Source organism: Capronia coronata (genome assembly GCF_000585585.1).
Source record: "Capronia coronata CBS 617.96 chromosome Unknown acBCG-supercont1.6, whole genome shotgun sequence".
NCBI lineage: Eukaryota > Fungi > Ascomycota > Eurotiomycetes > Chaetothyriales > Herpotrichiellaceae > Capronia > Capronia coronata.
In genome coordinates, this window is record NW_006912898.1 from 763,653 (window position 1) to 781,787 (window position 18,135).

Consider the following 18,135-nt stretch of genomic DNA (forward strand, 5'->3'; position numbering starts at 1 on the left):
TGCCCCTTAGCCTGGCAATGAGAACAGTCACACTGACAGAACGGTCCAAGGGAACACGATATTTCTTGGACTTGGTGCATCGGGATTGCCAGTGACGAAACCGTATGGCTGGCTTCGGTCGTTGGTTGCCATCATCTCATTCACTGTCGGCTGTTTCTCATTCTCTCTGATGCGGAATTCGAGGCCACGAAGTCGTGGCATGCTGTCCCTATTGTTCATGATACAAGGAGCTCTTCTGACAGTAGCGGCTGTGCTTGTGCAGACCAAGGTGGTGCCGGACACATCAGAAGGTTCCGAATCAATGAAAGTTCTGATTGCTTTGGTCTTCTTGGGATTCCAGGCTGGTGGACAGGTTTGGGCAAGTGAAGTTCTAGGCTTCAAGGAAATCCCGACCACGGTTTTGACCAGTGTTTACTTTGGCCTTGCTTCAGACGTCAGGTTTCTACATGGACTGAGTAAGAATCCTTCCAGGAATCGACGGTTGGGAGCAATTTGTGCCTTGCTTTTGGGTGCCATCTCAGGCGGTTGGCTTAGTCGAAGTCGAGCAGGGATACCAGGGGTCTTTTTCGTTGCCGCTGGTGTGAAGTTCATCATATCCGCGGCATGGTTGACTTGGTCCGCGCATCCCTCATAAGGCATACCCATTGCTCTGGCGATGAGCTCTATAACCTCAACACAGCTGGTTTCAACCTTGAATCGGGTGATCAGGATACTCCCCACCAAAATCAAGCATCCAATTTCCGAAAAAGTCTTCGACAGTTGGAAACGAGAATAGGTCCGTCTCAGGATCAAATTCTTCCATGACAAAGTCGCGGCCGACTTCGACACTGTTTGCTGACGGATTTGCATCGAGTCGGTGTGCATCCGCGGATGCGTTTATTGGCTGTATGTGCAGGCGTTTCGAGGTAGATTCATCGTGACTCGGGTCCTGGTCATCTATTTGACTCTGTCTTTTCCGCTCGAAAGCGAAATCTCGGTTGAGGCTGAGCTTCACTTTCTCTATGGCGACATTCATGACGGCGGGGATCTCCTCAGAAAACTGATGATAATGAGCGACCACATCGTTGAGAGTCTCGAAAATCGGTTCGCGTGGAAAGTGAGCCTTGTCGATGAATTCAGAGAGCACAAGAGTGCAGTAGGCAATGCAGATGTGGTGGAATTTTGGTAGTTCCTGCACTAGAGCGGTGGGCATTTCCAGGAAAGTCTTGGCCAGAAGAAGCGCATGATCATGGGCATATGCTTGAGAGGAATCATAGAGGAAGTTGAGGCGGGCACGGTTGTCGCTGATATGACCGCCAGATGGCGGAACTGTGCCCGATGCAGACGTCTGGTCTGGTCGAATGATCGACTGGTCGAGAGCTTCCGTGCGGTATTTGTCCACGGAACGCATGGCCAGCACAAGATACGCAAATTCCCGACAGAACCTAAGGGAGACTGTTTTTTCTGATACTGTATGTTCGAGCATGAGCATGTAGAATTTCCCTTTACGCGTAAGGAACATATACTTACATAGCAGATGCTTCCACCTTTTTTCCCATGCAGTCAGTTCGGGGCAATTCCCATCCCTATCGAGTGAAGGAGGAAAATGCTTGTTGCACAATGCGGAGAAGAGAAGAATCTCGGCTAACACTATCCCATCGTCGAGGGTGGCTTCGGGGTGGTTGAGAATGGCTGGACATTGATCCAATAGTTCTGAAGGGATTGTCGTAGGCTTCCCCGTGCCAACGGCAAATCTGTTACGATATCAGTTACTTGCCGTTTGCGAGAGGTCAGGGTGAACAAATGGTACCTCAAATTGACAAGACAAATATTGTTCCACAACGAAAGTGATCGTTTATCCGTACTTTTATGTCTTCCTCGCCTCAGATTGGTCATGATCTCGGCGAAGTCGATAGTAGATATTGCTTGCTGGGCACAGATGCCACTGAGCAGCCAGCTTTCAATATATTCAAAGACGGGCTAGATAGGTATCAGTTGACAACTCTGATCAAAGGCTGTGATACAACGAACTCTGGGTGCTGCTTCAAATATACTCATGATCAGCACGGCATACAGCTCCTCAAACGGGATAGGGCTCGCCAGCACGACCTGACCAAGCATGTCTCGAACCTCCTCGTACAACTGGCGATGGACACTTGTGTTTACCAAATCGGGGTCTTTGCAAAACCGTAATCCGTGTAGGCAACATACAGCGTAAAGTAGTGGAGATGCTTGTCTGATGTTCGGGGCAGATGTGAGATCTGCAACGGACCTGATCTGTATGACGTGCCCCAGACGCTTAATGAACCTAGAAACATCAGTAGTTGTACTTGAGCTAGCAAGGCAGGCGCAGTAAGTACTCGGCAACTAGTTTAATAGCAACATCTTCACTCAGAATGTGCTGGTTGATGATATCTCTGCCAGGATCCTTGTAGAGTCTCCGCGTGCTGGACCGGAACTTTCTGACAATCATGATTGGTGCAGATTTGATAATTCCATCTTGAGTTGTAGGGAGTGGCGGATAATCTAAGCTTTCAAGCTGTTCTCTCGACCTTGGGAAGCAGCTGCCGGCACTCTGGTCGAAGCTGGTTTCAGATTGGCCGTCGGAGGCATCTAGCGATTGATTCCTTGATCGCTGGAGAAATTGCCAGATCTTGTCCACTGATTGCTTCATTTCTGATAACGACGACTCGACATGGGCAATCCTGCTGGCCTGATTAGGCCTATGAAAGACTCGGTAAAGCACATTGAACAATACCTGTCATCACCAGCGGAAGCGAAGTTTTCGGGCTCGACACTGTCCGAAAACCGAGGTGCGCTGGTGCTGGAGCGCAGAGAGCAGTCGATTCTGCAAGCCACCATCAGCGCCGACGACCAAGCTGGCCATGGCAACCAAAACCTACCTGAGCTTGTGGCATCGTTGACATGAGTTGATACGAGGGTCATATTCGCAGCGGCTTTTCAGCCGCCGGCAGGTGTTGCATGAAAGAATGCGACGTCGTGATCTCGAAGCAGGTATACTTTGCGGATCTTCCATATTGAAGCACACTTCACTCAGAGCTGGATTAAGGTATGACAGTTTAGATCATGGCCTATCCAGGTACGTAGAGAGAGATATGGATTCCGGGTGGATCTATATTGACATGCCGCTTTACCAGCCACTATAAGTGGTGATCGCATCATTGGTGGCAAGCGCGGGATAAACAGCCAGACTCGGATTCCTCATATAGAAGAGATCATGCTGCTTTAGTAGCAGCGATTGATTCCTTGATCAGTCACAAGCCTCAAATGACGGAATTTGAGTACTATTGCTCTGAGGGTGCCTGACCTCCGATCGTCTTCATCCTCTTAGCATGATTGTCGCCGGAGAGTCTGTCGAGAGGAATGATAGTGGAATCAATTGTTACAGACTCAAACTACCTTAGATAGGTAGCCGATTCGCGGTATGGGACGCTGCTGACACCGCCACCGTTATTTGAGTTGTCATCCTCGGCTCGAATTGGTGCGAATGAAGATGAATGACGTGCCACATTTACTATTCTTCCATCATTATTTGTATTCACGGCTTCGGATTTATCCTTCGTATTTTGCCATCGTCCATCAACGAGGCAGACTTGCGAGTTATATAACAGTCAACCTACTCTTCATAACTACCTACCGATCTTCCACTCTGTTGTAAACCCTTCAAAACCCGCCAAACTGCAAACGAACACCTTCCTCACGTCACTCCTTGTCCTCATCATCACCATCATGGCTTTCCAAATGCCTACATTCCTCACCCGTTTCCTGCGCCCCTTCACCTCCTCAGCATCGATAGCCCTCCAGCCTGATTCTCTTTCCGCCATGCAATTCCCACCCAACTCTCAAAGGGCCATCTTCGCAGGAGGATGCTTCTGGGGCCTCGAAGAATTCTACCGGAAGCACTGGGGCAACGGCAAGGGCCTGCTAGACTGCCGAGTGGGATATACCGGTGGCCAGGCCAAAGCGCCTTCATATCGCGCCGTCTGCTCAGGACAGACGGGCCACGCCGAGTCCCTGCTCATCGTGTTTGATCCTGACCGCGTCTCCTACCGTCAACTGGTCGAGTTCTTCTTCAAGATGCACGACCCGACCACGTTGAATCGGCAGGGTGCAGACACCGGGACACAGTATCGGTCGGCCATTTTCGCGGAGAACGACGAGCAGCTGAAGATTGCAAACGAAATCAAAGAGAAGGCGCAGGAACAATGGTATAAAGGGAAGCCCATCACCACTCAGATCCAGCGCGCCACTGAATGGTATGATGCGGAGGATTACCACCAGGATTATCTGAAGAAATTGGAAGACAGGGGCGAACATGGCTATCAATGCCCTGCGCATTATGTGCGTCCGTTGCCGGAGCTGAAATAGTTGCAAGAGTGATTGCCCAGGAGAGAATACTCTCTGTACTGTAGCGCTAAGTTAATGAGATGTTTACGACGATGATTACTGTGATTTGTCGGGCCAATGCTTCTTCTGCTCTGCATCAAAGATGTGATAAAAGCCCGGATTCGAGCCATTCGCCTGATTCGATCTCTCCGTGCTCACCTATCTCTGGCCCTAAATTGCCCCAAATGCCTCATTCAGTTCCCAGGGCCAGTTCTAGTGAATATCCTTTGCGGGATCCAATTGGCAACCTCTGGCATCCAAACAGAGCAGGATGCCCTTCCCACACTCCGTTCCCACGCGTATCAACGGGGGCCTGGTCGGATGTAAGAGGCATCCCCAGACCAGAGATAGTCAATCGACTTTTGCAAGACATCCACATCATCGGGTTGAGTCATAGAAAGCGAAAAAGAGCGAATTACAGGCGACTGGGCATCCTCACGGCACCATCAATACGGATGACTCCTCCATTGAGCATCGGGTTCTCGACGATTTCCTTCACCAGACGGGCAAATTCATCCCCACGACCCATCCGTGTTGGATACTGGATCATCTCAGGATTCACGGACGCGCGCGAACCAGTGGGACCTTTCGGTTTGTTTTGGACCCCTTCATTTTTTGGTGGCGGCCCCGATTTCTTCCTCGGGGGCACAGTCATGCCGGTCTGGAAGACACCCGGTGCAATGCCCATGGCCCGTATGCCAGCCTTCTGTCCCAGTTCCCGGGCCAACGGTAAAACGACACTTCTCACAGCACCTTTACTTGCGCTGTATGCCAATTGGCCGATTTGACCTTCGTAGGCAGCAACGGAGGAGACCACCACCACAATACCTCGTTCGCCATCCGGTCCCCAGGGTTCGTTGAGTGCCATATGCGGAACAGTCAAGCGGATGAGGTCTATAGTGCCCCGCAGATTGATGGCTAGGGTTCTGTCGAAGAGGCTCATGTCCATATATTTGACGGTTTCGTGTGTCGCAGAGGGATCCTGTTTAGGAAGAGCCAACGCCGCAGTGCCGATCCCGGCGCAGCAGATGGCGCCGGACAACGGCTTCGAGGTTGTTTCTTGGATCCATTTCAACGTACTCTTGACTGCGGCTTGTAACGACTCGGTTGATGCGACATTGGTCTTGGTGAAGAGAATCCGGGAAGTGTCGACATGCGAGAGGGTGTCTGAAGGAGGAGGATTCAGATCGAGGATGGATACGTTGGCGCCGGTTTGCAGGAAGAGGCTGGTCGTGGCTAATCCCAGGCCGCTGGAGCCTCCAGAGACAATAAACGTCCGATCTTTGATCTGCATCTTGAGTACTATTTGACTTCACAGAGTCGTAGGAGAGGAGAGCAGAGAGTGGGTGATGGCATGGCGCGATATAAGTTACCACTCCTCATTCCCACGCTCGAACCCGCTGTTCTGCCGCTGTGGGGGTTGCTGATTAGGATTAGATCTCTCCACCTTCTCACCCTTCTCCGCATCTGTGAGACCACACTAAATACCGACTCTAATGTACCACGCTGTTCATCGGTAACGGAAAACATGTCTTGCTTAAAGTGACCCTCGTCGATTCGAATAAAATAATATATATATCGCTAGAGAGGCGAGGAGTACTACTACATCTACGAGCTCGCTAGGATACGGTAAAAATCCCTAGAATACGGTAAGACCATTTGCCATATAAAGCACAGCATGGTGAACGAAGCCCGAAACGTGCACCTATCTATCAGGACCAATCCGGAAGCCTTTTGGCAGAAGATACTCGCGGCAATCGACAGGGCAGATGCCCAGAGCTCGCTCCCCTGAGGCTATATCACTACATAGTCTCCTTTCGACCCAGACCCACAGAACTTATCCCCTTTGTGCCCTGTCTATAGAAAGTGCGGCATTTCGCTTGGTAAACTCTCGGTGCTGAAGGGATGTTCCCGTCGCCAATGGTTCGCAATCTCCTCCCTGGTGGCAAACCACACACCCTCGTGGGTCTTGATATACTTGATGAGCTCGCGCAGGGCCCAGAATCGCGCGGGCTTGCCGATGATGCGGCTATGAAGGCCAATGGTCATCATTTTCGGGGAGCCGGCCTGCCCTTCCTCGTACATGACATCGAATGAGAGCTTGGCATAGTCCAACCAGTCCTAGATCAAGTGGTCGAGGTTAGTGAGGCTAAAGGTCTGAGGCAGGGGGGCCAAAGGTCTCGGATAGGGGAAGCAAATCCTACCTTGGGATTCGCGAATCCTGGCGACGATGTGAACTTGCCATCATTCACATCCTGTGGGAGTTAGCACACGTAGAGTCAGACACCACAGACGCCGAAAACCATACATAGGTATAAGGAATCATCAGCAGTCCCTCTCCAGGCTCCAACGGATGCGGCGTCCAGTACGGCAGTTCGTCCGAGTACGAATCCGCCTGGTACAAGAGCGGAATCTTCCTCGCCTGAAAGGCCCTACACACGAGCGCCTTGCTCGAGATTGAGGGCCGACCGTAGTACCAACCCCTCGGCGGCTTCCCAGAGATCAGCTCGATGGCGTCGATGGCCTTGTTGATCTGCTCCGCCTCGACGGCGAGGGGGACGGAATGGTGGTCGATCCAGCGGTATCCGTGCGAGGCGAATTCGTGTCCGTCGCTCACCAGTTGCTTCGCAGCCTCTGGGGATTTCAGGATCGACTGCCCGATCGCGTAGACGGTGACGCGCAGTTCCTCTTGCGCAAAGAACCGTGCGAGTCGCCATACTCCCACCCGCGTGCCGTATTCGTATTGTGTCTCAATCTGAATGTCACGAGCACCCATGCGCCTGGGCCAAACCATCATCTGAGGCCGTGTTAGCTACGGATGGAACAGAGTGATTGCCACCAGCGAAGCATCGATGGCTATTGACCGAAGGCCAGGTCAGACCTACCTCTTGAAGGGCATTCTCGCTCTGTGTGTCACCGTTAAGGACGCTAATGTACTGGTAGTCAGCTTATCTTATTTGAGAGGCACAGAATGAAACAGTGCCACAACCTGTACTCCCCGCCCTCCTCATAGTTCAGCACGAGGTTGACGCAGATTTTCGCCCCGTTGGGCCATTTCGGGTCGGGATGTTTGCCTTTGTAGCCTTGAAAGTCTCGATAGCCTGCTGAGAGAGGGATGTTTTCCGATATGCATTGCTCGATATTGAACAGATTTGCTTTCGGTAGGTCCATCATGATACCATGTAGCCAAAAATTTGTCAAGATATGGCCAAAGGATAGAGGCAAAGACAATAACGAGACGAGAGGTAGCGAGCCGGTTTGCAAACAAGATAGCACCGTCAAGATTTTCCCACCACCATTTAGGATGTCACAACCAACCCTCTCCTTTACCTGATAACCCCTTTTTCTCTTTACTACCTACGTAATAATACAGTTATTCTCGGCCACGAGAGGATGACCGCGTTGTTGAGCTGCTCCTGGCCCTCAGAGATAGCTTGACTGTTTCTCCGAGAGTTCCCGGCAAGCAACATGTACAGTCCTGTCCTGGAGTCTCGAATTCCCCAAACTGAAGCTTCGGTTCTATACAGGCTAAGTCGGATTCGGACCGTGACTGGGAGTTGATTGGTGGGCAAGGTTTAGGCGAAAAAGTTGCCCGGCGGAGGGCTGTAGCTGATTGATAGGTAACTGCCTAGTCAGGTAGGTAGTAACTTTCAAGAGTTCGGCGAGGGAAGGGTGTAGGTGTAGGTGTAGGACGGACTTCTGGCTCTTTGACCACTGCACCCCACTTCGCCCATCTCCTTCCTCCTTCCAACCACTGCAAGGTACTCCCCCGATGTACCACTCCTACACTCTCATAAGAATTCACAGCCCCAATCTTCTACAATAACTGATACTGAGCAGGTATCAGGCCAACGACCCTAAATGGTCAATCCATCTGCTTTGACTATCATCGAATCCTGACCTCCCGCTATCTACTATCAACTCGATGGACTTACTATCCGCCTCAGGCAGCTACGCCGTGTATGGACATTCTCCCGCTGATACAGTTGATCCTCGACCCGACCAGCCCACGCTGGGTCCTCGAGCTTACAAGTCGCGTCAGAACAGACCATGCGACTTTTGCCGAGCTAGGAAGGCCGCTTGCAAAATTGCCGTGGCACCCCCGTGTGCCTTGTGCCACTCCTACGGCAGGGAATGCACCTTCGTTAGCGGCCCACAGAAGCGCAAGAGAAATGCATCTCAGGCAGTGTCTGGTGATGGTCAAGAGCCACAGAGACGTCGAACCGACCATGCAGACAGCGAGCTTAGACTCAACGGAGCAGGACGGCTATCAACTTCATCGTCGCCGCCGTCTAATTCCAGCCCTCCAGCTTCTCGTTCCCCTGTGGAGGATGTCCTTCTTGACGACGACATAGGGGAGTTGAACACGTCCTCTCGCCAAGTGCCTGGAGCTGAAGAAGCTGCTCTTCTCCAAAACACGGATCAGCCACAAGCTGGGAGATCGGACCTCAGAGGACACAATGTGAACAACAGCGTCCCACGTGTCGGGGAGTTCTCCCTGGCTGAACTGTCCACGAAAAATGCTGCTTTGGTTGGAGAGACCGGTGAGGCTGATCCGTATCTCTGTCGTCGGTACCGCTATGAGAATGACGAATGCGTCCTATCCAATATAGTATACAGGCGGATTCCTCTGCCTCCGCCACCGTCCTTGACGGACGATGCTGAGCTCGGTTTTGCTGAACGCCCTGTTATATTTATGCTTCCTGACGACAACCTCGCGAATACAGGGGAGCCTAGATCGGACAACTCGGTACTGGAAGCGGCACAAACAGAGCTGAAAACTATGGTTCCGACTGATGTTGGGGTGCGGTTGCTGAAGCTGTTCTTTCGCTTCGTCTACCCATACTTCCCCGTCCTGTCGCGGACACAAATGCTGGCCCATGATATCAGCACTGTGTTGTTGGACCTGCCCCTGTCTCTACAAGCGGGGATTTACGCAACTTCTCTACCATTTCTCCTATACGACGACATACTAGCCACAACTATAATCCACTCACCGCCGCCCGCAGCAAGGCTTTACCGTATCTGTTGGCTTGCCATCGTACAGGAAACCCATACCCCGAAGCTCGCGACACTTCAGGCCTGTCTCTTATTGCTTCAGCGGGCACCCAGCAACAAGTACATCATGGACACCCCGTTTCAGTGGAGTCTCACTGCCTGGACAGTCAGCCTTGCCTACCTTATTGGTCTCGGCAAGTCTTCTGTCGGATGGTTGGGATTGCCAAAATGGGAACGCCGGCTTCGAGGTCGGCTGTGGTGGGCAACATATGTTCTGGATAAATGGTCCTTCTTCGGAGCTGGAACGCCTAGTCATATTCGGAACGATGATTTTGACGTGGAGCTGCCGATACTCGCACCCAATGCTCCTTCGACTGTTGAAGGCTCTCCATGCCCGTCGACTGCCCCCGTCGATGACAATGCTCACGATCTCCTCGCGGTTCCTTCGCATTTCTACCATCTCGTTCAACTTACCACGATACTTTCGGACACTTTTGATACCTACTATTCCATTCGTGCCACTTCGTTGACCACGAACAATTTCTCATTGTCCGTCGAACTCGCGAAACCACTGCGCGTTCGCTTAAAGACCTGGAAAGATTCGTTCACTGCGTCTAACAGCTCAGCGGAAAATAGCAGTCCCCACTTGGATACTGCCATCTTCTCCACTATCGCTCCCGACACCCTTGATGGTAATGCGTCATTGGTTTTGGCATATATCGTCACTGTGATGGCACTCTACCGTGCTTTGCTACGAGCTGTTGATAATCTGGACTCTTCACTTGAAACTAGCGCATATCTACATGCTGCTGCTCGCTCAGCAGTCCTGAAAGGCGCGAAGGAGTGTGGAAAGGAAGCTGTGGAGTTCGTCGAAGATCTCAGCAGGGGAGATGTTGGTGTGTGGGATGCGTTCTGGCACAGCTGTGGGTTTTACACTGTTTGGATTCAATGTTGATGATGATTTTTGCTGACAGCAATTGAAGGGTCTCGTGCCAACTTCGCCCTCGCCTCGTCCTTTCTCATGCGTGTGTTAATTAGTATCAGCGCCACTGCTGAGCGCTCTTCAGGAGCTGCAGACGCAGTCTCGACATCGTCGTCGACACGAGACGATGCAAGTGAGGTCAAGTCTCTTATCCTCCGTTGGCGAAGGGTCTTGCGGCTCGGAGCCGGCAACGCTGGCAAGGGACTAATGAGCCTTGCGCTATTGAGGCTGGAAGGTAGTCTACTGCAAGAAGGCAATATCATTGGGGCAAAAGCTGGATGTTGAAAACAGCAGGGGCATGAAGTACGAGGTAGATCTGAGATGTTTGATCTCTACCGAGTTTCTTTTCGGTGTGTTTGCTACTCGATCTTTTCCGTGATCAACCCAAATATTCACAGCTCTCTGAAAAAAGTTTTAACAGCTATATATCCGGGGACGATATCATATTGGTGGCCGCCACTCGTTCACGAAGACGTTTCTCGGGCCTGCCAGAGCACTTACTGTTCGCTTGATGTAATTTCCGCCACCAAACTTGCCAATAAATCCACCATCATCACGGTTCCAACCCATTTTCCCCCGCAGCAAGGTATATCTCGGCCAATTGGTGAAAGTCATGTCTTCGAATGGCGTGTAGTCGATATCATGGTGCAACATGGAATTCTTGAGTACAAAAGGCTCCAGTTTGCCAGTCGGATACCAGATGCAGAGATCTGCATCATAACCCGGCAGAACAGCTCCCTTGCGGGTGACTCCGTATAGCTTTGCTGGATTGGAAGAGGCGACGCGGACAAAGTCCTGGATCGTTATCCTGCCTTCTTCGACGCCTTTGAAGAGTAGTGGAAGACGAGTCTCGAGCCCTGGAAGTCCATTGGGGATCTTTGCGAACACGGGACGGCCGTTGATCAGACCCAGACGTTTACCGCCTTCAGCATAGAATCTATTTGACGGTCAGCGTAAGAGCCGAAGTCGATGTTCAAATGGGAATTTTTACTTCGTGGCAGCATGATCTGAAGAGAAGGTCGTGAAGGTGCCATTGGCAATGGATGTCCACATAGCGTCGGTGTCCTCGGGCCTCTCTCGCAACGGTGGCGAGCAGACACACTTAGCACCTTCAAAGTTCTCTCCTCTGAGTCTGTCGGAGAGAAGGTACAGATACTGAGGACAGGTTTCCCCATAGATGGGCAACATTCTCGTTTGCGCATCTCGAATATGCTTTGCAGCCAGCTCTGAGGATACATGAACGAGAAGAATCGGAGTATCCATGAGCTCGGAAAGTGAGATCGCCCGATACTGCTTGTTGGTTAGGATCTGCCATCCAGAGCGACAAAACCGCACTCACGGTAGCTTCTGCTTCTGCGATCTTCGGCCTTGAGACAGCTTGATAGTAAGGTTCGACTTGGCCCCGTTGCTCCAAGGTTTCAATGATTCTCAGTCGTCAGCTAGGGAACTGCTCGAGTTTCACACCCCAGAATTACTTACAGCTCAATCATATCATGGTTTTCGGCATGGACCATCGTGGTTATACCTAGTCTTCGCGTGGCAACCATGATATCCAAGATCTCTCGATCTCCCAGCTTCATCGGATGATATGTCATGTACAGTTTGACACTTGTGATTCCACTGTATCTCACGAGGAGTGGAAGTTCTTTCTCGACAACCTCCTTTGTCGGATTAGTCAGGATCAGATGAATCCCGTAGTCGCAAGCACTTCTTCCTTTGGCAAGCCCGAGATAGTCTTCCACGACTGGCAACACGCTCTGATCTGTCTGATTCTGTGATGCAAAACAGAGAACCGTAGTGGTTCCTCCACAGACCGCACTGCGAGTCCCGGTCTCCCAGGTATCTCCTGTGGGAGTGTTCCATTGCTCCAGATGGACGTGTGAGTCTACACCGCCAGGGGTAATATACCCTCCTTGAGCATCAATAACGCTGGTTGAAGCAGAGACTGGCAGGCCGATACCAATACACGCAATGAGGCCATCCTTGATACCGATATCTTGACCAAGGATACATTCCGAGGCATTGGCCTAGTAACCCTGTCAGGCTGCGTCATTTCTGTCAATCTCGTGAGCCAACTTACAATGATGCCATTACGGACGACTGTATCGAATTCCATCTTCCCAGCAGGAGCTAAAGATGCGAACGAGCGACTCCTGCCAACAATCTGAATGCATTCTCTTGAGCTGCTTAAAAGACCGGAACATAACGACTGGGACCTACCTGACAGAAATAGGAAATGGACTCCACCGCCGCTCCACATCCATATTAAAATGGATGGTCCGCCAGCGATAAGCTGAACCGTTCGCGGATAAGTACGCATTGGGCCGTGCAGGGATCGATTATCTTAGTCCTAGAAATATCATGAGGCCGGATAGGCCAAACCACTGGCCGATGTTTCACAAGTGAAGTACAGAACTCCAACAGCGAAACAGCGAGAATTCAGTGACTACTGTATCTCCATACTTCGGGTGACAGTGGGTCAAGACTGTGATGTCCGTTCTGGATGGCTAGTCATAGTAATGATCTACAGTGCCAGCCAGGCTCTGGAATTGTGCTGTGGGAACGTCGATTTCGTGATAAGAGCTATGGACAGTGACCCCGTTGGTGCTCCAAGGTCCATGGTCCAGCTGGTGTTTCCGGTAACAAAACTAACAACGTGGCTATCAACCCTATTGTAGTCTGCCCTCCAGTCACAACAATCCATCAACCTTATCTCAGCCACTTGTTCGGCCTGGTTTGGCCGGGCCCCGTCCTGCTATGCGCCGGCCGGGTCGTTCAAAGAGGATGATCACCTGAGTCGTTTGTTCAAAAGGACCACCCATAGGCAGCATTCCTAGGAAGGGATTTCGAAGGAGTGCTTCTTAAACCATCAGAATTGGTCTCTCGTTTGTATATTCCAGATTCTTGGGACTTAAACCCCCTTCCTGAACCCGAATATCTCACAAAGTCGTCTTCAATTGTTTCTGTCGAGTTCATCATGGCGACCCAATCCGTTACCATCGCCGAGACTGCTGCCACCAAAGTAGATGCCAGCGTACCCAAAATGGACATTCCCATCATCAACATCAGCCCGTTCTTAGCAGGTGATGCTGAAGGCACGGCCAAACTGGTTGCGGATTTCCGTGAGGCGTGTACAAGCGTCGGGTTCCTTCAGATTGTCGGACACCCCATCTCGCACGATCTTCAGGAACGGCTCATGGAGGGAGTGGTCAGGTTCTTCCAGCTACCTATGGAGCAGAAGGAAGCGATCTCGAAGAGCAAAAGCAAAAGCAATCGAGGCTATGAGCGAATTGGGGATCAGAAGCTCGACGATGACCCCAATGTCACTGCGGACCAGAAAGAAGCCTTCTCCATCCGGACAGATAAACCACTGGGACGATTCTTGCAGGGTCCCAATCACTGGCCGGATCTCCCTGGATTCAAGGAATCTTACACCGAGTACTATAACGCCATGCGCGGATTCAGCCAAGCTCTCTTCAGGATCATCGCCCTCAGCTTGAACCTGGACGAAGGGTACTTTGATCGATTCGCCAGCGATCCCGATGGGCTGGCAGCCCTCCGATCGCACCACTATCCTCCTACCCCGGTAGATGTTACCGGCAGGACCAGGGGTGCCGGTGCGCATACAGACTTTGGGGCATTGACCTTGCTGTTGCAAGATGATGGTGAGTACTATGGCTTGAACGTCTTTCGGAAATTCAGAGGTGATTCTGATCATCTCTCTCAGTTGGTGGCCTTGAGGTCTTGCACAGAGCCAGCGACACATGGCATCCCGTCACACCAGTCGAGGGTGCTTATGTTATGAACATTGGAGACTTGTTGGGTATGTACTCTTTCTTTATCGGCTCTCCTCTCAATCAAGGTGGGATTATGAGTGCATATGCTGACCGCACCCAGAACGCTGGACGAACGGACATTACAAGTCAACCATGCACAGAGTTCTCAGCCCTCTGTCGCTGAAAGACCGGTATACGTGCGCCTATTTCAACGAAGGCGAACTAGACCAAGTTATCGAGTGCATCCCGACTTGTCTAGCACCCGGCGAGAAGCCACTATACCCGCCAATTAAGGTGCAGGACCATTTGTTGAGCAGATGGGAGCGGGCCTATACCAGTATCGGTACTACCTTCTACCGTGCAGACCAGCCGTAAGATACGTACACTGTGGTAGCTGTAATGGTTTTGGTGCTTGTTGGTCAAAGATCAGGTCAAGTCACTCTTTTCAGAGCAAATCAGAAGCCTTTCGCATATATGCAGCTCTGCCAGAAACACCTGTGAATGCCCCATCATCGTACGTACTCCGTGATGGTTTCCACTGTACCTCCGCTCGACCCGTTGTAGCATCACAGCACTTTTCCAGCCTCCCAGACTCCCATTCATTACCTCAAGCTCCTGCTGAAGTGACCAGTACGTGTTGTGTCTATTCGGGATGTTTCCCTAGTCATGTCGTCTTCAGATAAGCTAGGATATCAAGATTCAAATTGATACCTTCGACGCGCACCTGATAGCACGGGAAACAAAGAGGTCTGGTATCTTGATAAGAGATACGGCATGTCGGCCAGAATCGGCCGTTCCAAAAACCATATCTCATATCTTAAAGTCAAACCCAAACCTCGATAGATTATGAGGACACCATTCAGCAGATCGGGTTGAACTTGACCCCGTGTGTCGAGCTTCCACGTCCATAACGGCCCCCAGGCGGACTCCGCACTTATCGCTTTTTGATAGACGTAGCCCTGATAGCGCATTGAGCGATATGGAAGATACCTTATTGTCCTCGGCCGCAATCCGGCCACCTGCCTCTAGGCTGCGTGATGCTTTGAAGAACTTCCGATATCCGATCAGTCACAGACACTTCGAGGCCAACCGTACCCGTAGGTACTGGTAGTCGATCCAAACGAAGTCTATACAAGATCTCGAAGTGCTGCTCCTTTCTTTGTTTCTCCTCGATCAGATCCTCCACATTGACCCAAACGCCGCCCACCATATCTACCATGTCCGCCATGGATGCGCTCAGAAAATTCGACAATCTCATCAGAGTCAAGGGCGAGTCCGATGTTCGCAAGGTTAGCCGATGGATGAGTCCAGATATTCTCCCTGTCCTGCCTGAGAACAGAACATTCCGCAGCAAGGATTATGTCGCCTACTGGTAAGTCTTATCCATCGATTGCAGAAGTTTTCTAGTCCCTGTTGACTCACGCTGATGGATGTCCCGACAGGTCTGCGGGTGCCATCTGCGCCTCGTTTTGGTCCATGGGAGGCACTGCCATTGCCAACGGACTCAACGCCGGAGAAGCTATTGGCGCGCTGCTCATAGGGTCCGTCATCTGCGCCATTGTTGCGCATTACTGCGGTGCCGCCGGCCTCAAATATCATCTGGGTTTTCCCATGTTGAACCGGGCAGCCTTTGGCTTGTACGGAAGCTACTTTGGTGTCTTCGTCCAGTGCTTTGTGGTGTTCATCTAGTGGGTGTCAACTCCAAAAGAAACATGCCGCATCAAAACGTCCCATGGACTAACAGGCATTGCAGCTGCGGAATTCAGACCTACTGGGGCGGTTTGGCGGTCCATGTCATGCTAGCAGCTATCTTTCCAAGCTTTCACCACATGAAAAACACAATCCCATCAAGGTTGGTGTTGCTGCGTCTGCGTTTGAAGAGTTTCTGGCAGATGGCTGATTTTGTACAGCTCAAACATCACTACACAGGATCTCATTGGCACCATTCTCTTCTTCCTCGTGTTCTTGGGTGTCCTTCTTGTTCCGCCTTACAAGATGTACAACTTCTTCCGAGTCTCGTTCTGTGCCGTGGTCACGACCATTCTGGGCATGTTCATCTGGGCTATGGCCGCAAACCACGGAGCCGGCAATCTTGTCGAACCTGCAAAGAAACTTTCCAAAGCGTAAGTTGTTGACGTCCTTTGGGACTCATTTGAGCCTACTTCCGACTGACACATCCACTCAAAATGACAGGGAGACCTTCTTTGTCTTCCTTCAGACCATTTCCATTCTTTGCGGCAGCTTCACGGGCCAGAGTGTTCGACATTCTGACTGGTCTCGTTACGCAAAGACGAAAAGCGCACCCTGGGCGGGAATCTGGCTCTGCTGCCCCATCGCTTTGACAACTTGTGCCATGTTCGGAGTGTTTGTGACTTCTGCGGTACGACACATGTACGGTGAAATCATCTGGCAACCAATTACTCTGCTCCTTCATATTCAAGACACAGACTACAGCCCAGGCGCAAGAGCGGGTACCTTTTTCGGTGGCATGGGCTGGTTCCTCAGTCAGCTGGCGGTGAGTGCACTGCTGTTTATTTCTTGACATGACTTCATAGTGTTGATATTCAATCCAGATCAACGTCTCTTCCAACTCAGTCGCCGCCGGGATGGACTTGACCGCCATTCTTCCGAGGTATCTCAATGCCCGCCGCGGAGGTTGGCTCCTCGCTTGCATCGGCATTGTCATTTGTCCATGGAACTTTGTCAACAGTGCCGGCACCTTCACCGTGGTTCTTAGCTCTTTTGGCATCTTCGTTTCCCCCTTGACCGGAATTGTCATTGCAGATTATTGGGTTGTTCGGAAGACGAACTGGAAAGTTGGAGACCTGTATGTTGGCAACAACACCGGGATCTACTGGTACACGGCGGGCCTTAATCCAAGAGCCTTTGCCGCTTGGGTTGGCATCATTTGGCTTTCAATTCGTAAGTGGAAATACCACTCCTTTTGGGCTCACAAAAGGAGAGCCCTGCTGACATGGCGATTTTCAGCTGGGTTCGCGGCGGCCATCAATGGCACGAGCTACGGTATATCCTGGGACCGAATGATGCAGATCTCCTTCTTCATTGGTACGTTTTTATATTTTCAGAAGGTCCCTTTCTTGATGACGATTTGCTTATCCATGCTTACTCGGTTACAGGCTTGGTTGGCGGCTTCACCTTTTACTGTATTTTTTGCAAGATCTGGCCGGTCAAGGGCGCACGAGAGTTTGAAGATATCGACTGGGCCGTACACGGCTCTGTCGTCATGAATGGATCAGAGGTTGAAGGCGACGAGCAAAAGCGCAGCGTTAACTCCGGTTCCGCAGGCAAGATGGCGCCTCAAGAAGTGGTCTCTTCCGATGTGTCCAAGGTCTAATCTCAAGGATTCTTGCCATTCCGATGACATGGTAATCAAAATCAACCTTCGGTAGGAGGGTCTCGGGCGGAAAGTGTAGGCTTCCGCTATATCCAGATTGTTTGCGTTTATATATATAGAGAGAGAGAGAGAGAGAGAGACTCACCTGGATATCTTGTCTATGCACACTACGTGCTTCCATTCAAGTCTCGATTCCAATGCAAAAAGTTTTCCAATTTACAACATGTGTAAATATGCACGTGTTCAGGAATTGAATCAATGCCGATTAGACAGGTAGACCTCTCCTTTTACCACGTAGAGGATCATTATCTAGCCAGCCCTTAGATGACGAAGAGTGGCAAGTACCAAACATTACTCGACATAATTCAGACTCACCGCAGCGGTAAAGTCTCGAGAGCATAATACATGACCGGTAATGTACCATCCACACTGCCGAAAAGTTTATTGTACGCGATTGTAGTTAGTCTTCACCAACATTGTATACTATCGAAATGCAAGGATAGCTTCGGACAATTGTATCGGCAATCTGCATCGCTGCATCCGCTCGGATCGCGTATAGAGTAAGCTGACAAATTTTCTAGTATTCTCGGTGCCTATCTAGTGTCTTAAGAACCTTAAGTCTAATTTCGACAGTTTCC

General features: G+C 51.0%; 9 protein-coding genes across 9 annotated transcripts; 5 read left to right on the plus strand and 4 right to left on the minus strand.

Annotated features, from left to right (window-relative positions):
* Positions 1–49: 49 nt before the first annotated feature.
* Positions 50–628, plus strand: A1O1_06944 (uncharacterized protein; the record flags this gene model as incomplete). Its single annotated transcript, XM_007727819.1, has 1 exon — positions 50–628. A coding segment is annotated over one exon (579 nt), but the record flags the coding sequence as incomplete, so codon positions are not given.
* A 57-nt stretch (positions 629–685) lies between these two features.
* Positions 686–2,653, minus strand: A1O1_06945 (uncharacterized protein; the record flags this gene model as incomplete). The annotated part of the gene is made up of 5 exons (XM_007727820.1): positions 686–1,449; positions 1,510–1,733; positions 1,790–1,959; positions 2,011–2,287; positions 2,340–2,653. The coding sequence occupies 5 exons, from the start codon at positions 2,651–2,653 to the stop codon at positions 686–688; spliced, it is 1,749 nt and encodes a 582-aa protein (XP_007726010.1).
* A 1,076-nt stretch (positions 2,654–3,729) lies between these two features.
* On the plus strand, positions 3,730–4,368 carry A1O1_06946 (peptide-methionine (S)-S-oxide reductase; the record flags this gene model as incomplete). Its single annotated transcript, XM_007727821.1, has 1 exon — positions 3,730–4,368. One exon carries the CDS (start codon positions 3,730–3,732, stop codon positions 4,366–4,368), a length of 639 nt encoding a protein of 212 aa, XP_007726011.1.
* A 433-nt stretch (positions 4,369–4,801) lies between these two features.
* A1O1_06947 (uncharacterized protein) lies at positions 4,802–5,680 on the minus strand (the record flags this gene model as incomplete). Its single annotated transcript, XM_007727822.1, has 1 exon — positions 4,802–5,680. The coding sequence occupies one exon, from the start codon at positions 5,678–5,680 to the stop codon at positions 4,802–4,804; it is 879 nt and encodes a 292-aa protein (XP_007726012.1).
* Positions 5,681–6,243: 563 nt separating this feature from the next.
* On the minus strand, positions 6,244–7,162 carry A1O1_06948 (uncharacterized protein; the record flags this gene model as incomplete). Its single annotated transcript, XM_007727823.1, has 3 exons — positions 6,244–6,507; positions 6,591–6,641; positions 6,695–7,162. The coding sequence occupies 3 exons, from the start codon at positions 7,160–7,162 to the stop codon at positions 6,244–6,246; spliced, it is 783 nt and encodes a 260-aa protein (XP_007726013.1).
* A 1,149-nt stretch (positions 7,163–8,311) lies between these two features.
* A1O1_06949 (uncharacterized protein) lies at positions 8,312–10,339 on the plus strand (the record flags this gene model as incomplete). The annotated part of the gene is made up of 1 exon (XM_007727824.1): positions 8,312–10,339. The coding sequence occupies one exon, from the start codon at positions 8,312–8,314 to the stop codon at positions 10,337–10,339; it is 2,028 nt and encodes a 675-aa protein (XP_007726014.1).
* Positions 10,340–10,807: 468 nt separating this feature from the next.
* On the minus strand, positions 10,808–12,482 carry A1O1_06950 (dihydropyrimidinase; the record flags this gene model as incomplete). Its single annotated transcript, XM_007727825.1, has 5 exons — positions 10,808–11,303; positions 11,358–11,656; positions 11,706–11,793; positions 11,846–12,393; positions 12,447–12,482. The coding sequence occupies 5 exons, from the start codon at positions 12,480–12,482 to the stop codon at positions 10,808–10,810; spliced, it is 1,467 nt and encodes a 488-aa protein (XP_007726015.1).
* An 861-nt stretch (positions 12,483–13,343) lies between these two features.
* Positions 13,344–14,517, plus strand: A1O1_06951 (uncharacterized protein; the record flags this gene model as incomplete). Its single annotated transcript, XM_007727826.1, has 3 exons — positions 13,344–14,031; positions 14,094–14,189; positions 14,264–14,517. The coding sequence occupies 3 exons, from the start codon at positions 13,344–13,346 to the stop codon at positions 14,515–14,517; spliced, it is 1,038 nt and encodes a 345-aa protein (XP_007726016.1).
* Positions 14,518–15,368: 851 nt separating this feature from the next.
* On the plus strand, positions 15,369–17,497 carry A1O1_06952 (uncharacterized protein; the record flags this gene model as incomplete). Its single annotated transcript, XM_007727827.1, has 8 exons — positions 15,369–15,514; positions 15,585–15,830; positions 15,896–15,994; positions 16,053–16,265; positions 16,336–16,657; positions 16,716–17,064; positions 17,131–17,208; positions 17,280–17,497. 8 exons carry the CDS (start codon positions 15,369–15,371, stop codon positions 17,495–17,497), a joined length of 1,671 nt encoding a protein of 556 aa, XP_007726017.1.
* Between the last annotated feature and the right edge of the window lie 638 nt (positions 17,498–18,135).